This window comes from Ascaphus truei, chromosome 10, assembly GCF_040206685.1.
Source record: "Ascaphus truei isolate aAscTru1 chromosome 10, aAscTru1.hap1, whole genome shotgun sequence".
NCBI classification, from domain to species: domain Eukaryota; kingdom Metazoa; phylum Chordata; class Amphibia; order Anura; family Ascaphidae; genus Ascaphus; species Ascaphus truei.
In genome coordinates, this window is record NC_134492.1 from 36,932,616 (window position 1) to 36,937,615 (window position 5,000).

General features: G+C 46.2%; 2 protein-coding genes across 11 annotated transcripts in view; one reads left to right on the plus strand and one right to left on the minus strand.

The window, feature by feature from the left end:
• RALGPS2 (Ral GEF with PH domain and SH3 binding motif 2) overlaps positions 1 to 5,000 on the minus strand; it is a 139,898-nt gene that overhangs the window by 47,783 nt on the left and 87,115 nt on the right. The gene's annotated exons all lie outside the window — the stretch shown is intronic.
• Positions 1 to 5,000, plus strand: part of ANGPTL1 (angiopoietin like 1) — a 26,865-nt gene that overhangs the window by 6,936 nt on the left and 14,929 nt on the right. For all 3 annotated transcript variants that reach the window (XM_075616609.1, XM_075616611.1, XM_075616608.1), the window contains one exon: positions 1 to 804. This exon is cut by the window's left edge and continues 46 nt beyond it. In XM_075616609.1, coding sequence (XP_075472724.1) covers positions 1 to 804 — 804 coding nt within the window. The remainder of the gene's footprint in view (positions 805 to 5,000) is intronic.

Sequence of the window (5,000 nt, forward strand, 5' to 3'; positions counted from 1 at the left end):
GGACTCTAGGAGGGCTGCTATTCTTCCTGATAGCCACAGGACACTGTACTGAAGGTCAATTCAAAAGCAGCAAAGGCACCGTGAAAAGACTAACACGTTCTGCTGAGGATATGGACAATGGAAAAAAGTGTGGCTATACCTTCATGGTGCCCCAGCAGAAAATTACAGGGCCCATATGTGTCAACACAAAAGGAGCTAGTGCAGGCAAGGATCAGGTGACAAGGATGGACATGGAGAATGTAAAAGACGCTTTATCCAAGCAGAGGAGAGAAATGGAGATGTTGCAAGTGGTGGTAGATGTGGATGGGACCATTGTGAGTGAGGTGAAGCTGCTGAGGAAAGAGAGCCGCAACATGAACGCACGTGTGACCCAGCTCTACATGCAGCTATTGCATGAGATTATCCGCAAACGGGACAATGCCCTTGAAGTGTCCCAGCTGGAGAACAAGATCCTTAATGTGACAGCAGAGATGCTCAGGGCAGCCACTCGTTACAAGGAGTTAGAAATGAAATATGCTTCGCTGGTAGATTTGGTCAATAACCAGTCAGCAGTTATCTCCATTTTAGAAGAGGAGTGCTTGAGCGTTTTCACCAGGAGGGACAGTCAAGGCTCTCCACCTTTGGTACAGGTGGTGCCTCAGCATATCCCTCAAAACCAGCAGTACACACCTGGGCTGGTGGGAGGTAATGAGATCCAGAGGGACACCGGATATCCAAAAGCCAGAGACAGTAGACAGCCACCACAAGCTCCTTCACCAACGAGAAGTCCATTCCGGAACGCACCAGTAACAGTCATCAATGAAGGTAAAGTGTATGGCCATTGCCCTTCTTAATTGCCTAGGTGCTAGGACCCCGGTCTTAGACACTGTAGAAAGTCAAGTCAATGGCAGTTAACGTCTGATCTTTGTGACTCCCAGTGTTAATGAGATAATCTGCATCAACACACTTTCACAAACTTCACACAGCACAACAGCTGGCACCCACATGGCTCTGAAGTCTTTGAATAGAGACTGAAAGGGTTAAAGGGAAGCTCGTTTGAGTTAAGAAAAATCAGGTGAAATTACTTGTTTCAACATCCATAACCATGATCCATAACCATCACCCCCACCACACATTAATCCTTTGAAAAGCCATTTGTGGGGGGTTTCAGTAATTCCCAAAGTAATTAATTTTGTTGCACATCTAAGCAAGGCAGGTGTGGTGAAACTTACTTCCTGCACCATTAGGTCCAAATAAAAAATAATAGCTATGACAAAAACAACCAAAATATATGCCATCGGGTTAGTTAGCAAAGAGTATGGAATTTCAGACTGGATAACAAAATAGAACGTCTGGGCTTATTCTAGAACCTCCGAAGCGGTTGATTACAGCTTGATTGACCGGAAACTCACATTGACTTAAAATAGGAGTTTTCGGGCTGATAACAGTGGGATCACTGGTAGTTGAGGTCACCATTCTACTGACAAATTGCGCTGAGGTAGGCAAAGCAATAGAATTACCTTCGTGAAATAAATATTTTGTGACAAAATCTCTGGTTTGGGAACACAAATTTGACTTCTTAATTCAGATTCAATGTAGGTTGTGATACCTTTTGATTCAAAGATATCCGTCTAAACGTTTGATTGAAAGATTTTAGATCAGAACCCACCCCCTCCAAAAAAACAAAAAAAACGCAGCCATTGAAAAACAAGTTTAGGTTCAGCAAGAATACTTTGATATACCGTATAGTAAGAAAATTATTAGCAGCTGGTGCCAAAAGGATTTTACTCCGAGACACAGTCAAACCTCAATCATTAATATCTATGAATTGTGCATATATACGTGCAATACGGGAGTATTAATGAATGGGCAAAAAAAAAAAAAATGTATTGTATGTCTTTATTTATATAGGCCATTAATGTACATAGAGCTTCACAGCAGTAATACATGTGGTAATCAAATAAATAACAGATAATATAAATAACAGATCATGGGAATAAGTGCTTTATACATTAAGGAAGAGGAGTCCCTTCTCTGAGAAGCTTACAGTCTAATTGGTAGGTAGGGAGAACGTACAGAGACAGTAGCAGGGAGTACTGGTAAGTGCGTCTGCAGGGGGCCAAGCTTTATGTATCATGTGTTCAGAATAGCCACAGTGCTATTCATATGCTTCTTTAAGCAAGTGTGTCTTAAGGTGGGTCTTAAAGGTGGATAGAAAGGGTGCTAGTCGGGTACTGAGGGGAAGGGTATTCCAGAGGTGTGGGGCAGTCAGTGAAAAAGGTTTAAGGCGGGAGAGGGCTTTAGATACAAAGGGGGTAGAAAGAAGACATCCTTGAGAAGAACGCAAGAGTCTGGATGGTGCATAACGAGAAATTAGGGCTGAGATGTAAGGAGGGGCAGAAGAGTGTAAAGCTTTAAAAGTGAGGAGAAGAATGGAGTGTGAGATGCGGGAGACAGGTGAGAGGCAGGAAGGCCGGACAGCAGGAGGTTACAGTAATCAAGACTGGAGAGAATGAGGGCCTGAGTCAGAGTTTTAGCAGTCGAGCAACAGAGGAAAGGGCGTATCTTAGTTATATTGCGGAGGAAAAAGCAACAGGGTTTAGAAATGTTTTGAATGTGAGGGGCGAATGTGAGAGAGGAGTCGAGTGTGACCCCAAGGCAGCGTGCTTGGGCTACTGGGTGAATGATCGAAGTTCCAACTGTAATGTGGAAGGAGGTAGTAGGGCCAGGTTTGGGAGGAAGTATGAGGAGCTCTGTTTTAGCCATGTTGAGTTTAAGGCGGCAGAGGGCCATCCAGGATGATATAGCAGAGAGACATTCAGAAACTTTGGTTTGTACAGCAGGTGTTGAGAAATATATTTGTCTGTCGTCAGCATAGAGGTGATAATTAAACCCAAAAGATGTTATTAGGTCACCTAGAGAGAGTGTATACAGAGAAAAGAGAAGAGGTCCCAGGACAGAGCCCTGGGGTACCCCCACAGAGAGATCAATAGAGGAGGTGTTAGCAGAAGAGACACTGAAAGTACGATGGGAGAGGTAGGATGAGATCCAGGATAGAGCTTTGTTCCGAATGCCAAGAGTATGGAGAATGTGAAGGAGAAGAGGATGGTCCACGGTGTCAAATGCTGCAGAGAGGTATAGTAATATGAGCAGAGTGTAATGACCTCTGTCTTTGGCAGCATGGATGTCGTCAGTTATTTTAGTGAGGGCTGTTTCCGTGGAGTGAGCAGTGCGGAAGCCAGATTGTAGAGGGTCTAGGAGAGAATAGGTGTTGAGAAAATGGAGCAAGCGAGAGAATACAAGACGTTCAAGGAGTTTAGAGGCAAAAGGCAGGAGGGAGACAAGTCGATAGTTAGAAAGACAGGTAGGGTCAAGCTTGCTGTTTTTTAGTAATGGTATGACTGTTGCATGTTTGAAGGAGGATGGAAAGGTTCCAGAGCAGAGGGAGGAGTTAAAAATGTGTGTGAGCGTAGGGATTATAGTAGGAGCAAGAGGTTTTAGGAGATGGGAGGGAATGGGGTCAAGAGGGCAAGTGGTAGAGGGAGAAGAGGCGATCAACAGTGACACCTCCTCCTCTGAGACAGTGGAAAAAGAGACAAGGAAGGCAGGAGGAGAGTTAGGAAGAGGTGTAGGATGGGAGGAAGAAACAGAGGGGATGTTCTGACATATGGATTACACCTTTTCCTTAAAATAGTCAGCAAAGTCCTGAGCGGAGATGGAGGAAGGAGAGGCCGCTGAGGGTGGTTTGAGTAGAGTATCAAAGACAGAGAACAGTCAGCGTGGGTTAGACTTGTGCATGTTGATTAGTGAAGAAAAGTAGGCTTGTTTAGCTTGCGAGAGGGCAGAGTTGAAACAGGATAGCATAAATTTGTAGTGAAGGAAGTCTGCGAGAGTATGAGATTTCCTCCAGAGGCGTTCAGAGGAACGAGTGGAGGAACGCAGCATGCACGTGTGGGAATTTAACCAGGGTCTAGGGTTAGAAGGGCGAGTGCGGCAGAGAGAAAGCAGGGCATGTAGATCAAGAGAGGAGGACAAGACAGAGTTGTAGTTCCTGACCAGGTTGTCAGGGTCTGTATCAGAGCTGAGAGAGGAGAGGGAGGAGTGTAAAGTGGACTCAAAGTCAGGTAAGTGAATAGAGCGCAGATTTCTGCAAAACTGGGGGGTAGACGGAGGTGGAGAAGGGGAGAAGCGAGATAGAGAGAATGAGATGAGGTGATGGTCAGAGAGAGGAAAAGGGGAAATGGAGAAATCGGAGAGAGAGAAGTTTTTAGTGAAAACCAGGTCTAAGTAGTAGCCATCCTTGTGGGTGCTGGCTGCAGTCCACTGTTGAAGGCCAAAAGAAGAGGTTAGAGAAAGAAAGCGGGAAGCCCAAGGGAGAGAGGGGTCATCAATGTGGCAATTGAAGTCCCCAAGGAGAAGAACAGGGGAGTCTGAGGAGAGAAAGAAAGAGAGCCAGGATTCAAAGTGAGAGAGAAAGGCAGAGGGGGGATGAGTAGAGGTAGGTGGGCGATAGATGACCGCAACGTGGACAGGGAGAGGAGAGAAGATCTGGACAGTGTGAACCTCAAAAGGAGGGAAAAGCAAGAGAGGGGGGAATAGGAAGAGTTCGGTAACGGCAGAGAGAGGAGAGCAGGAGCCCCACGCCTCCACCCCTGCCATCAGGGCGTGGAGTGTGGGAGAAGGAAAGGCCACCATAGGAGAGGGCAGCTTCCAGAGCAGAGTCAGACGGAGTGAGAGAGGTCTCAGTTATAGCAAAGAGAAGCAGGGAGTGAGAGAGAAAGAAGTCATGTACAGAGAGGAACTTGTTAGAGAGGGAGCGAGCATTCCAAAGGGCACAGGAGAAAGGGAGAGAGGAGGGAGGGTGGCAGGGGATGGGAATGAGGTTGGAGGGGTTAACACCAGAAGGAGTATAAGTTGCATGTGGGAGGCGAGGACGAGAGCAAGTAGAAATAAGGCAGGGACCAGGATTGGGAGAGATATCCCCAGAAGCAAGCAGGAGAAGCATGGAAAGAAAGAGAATG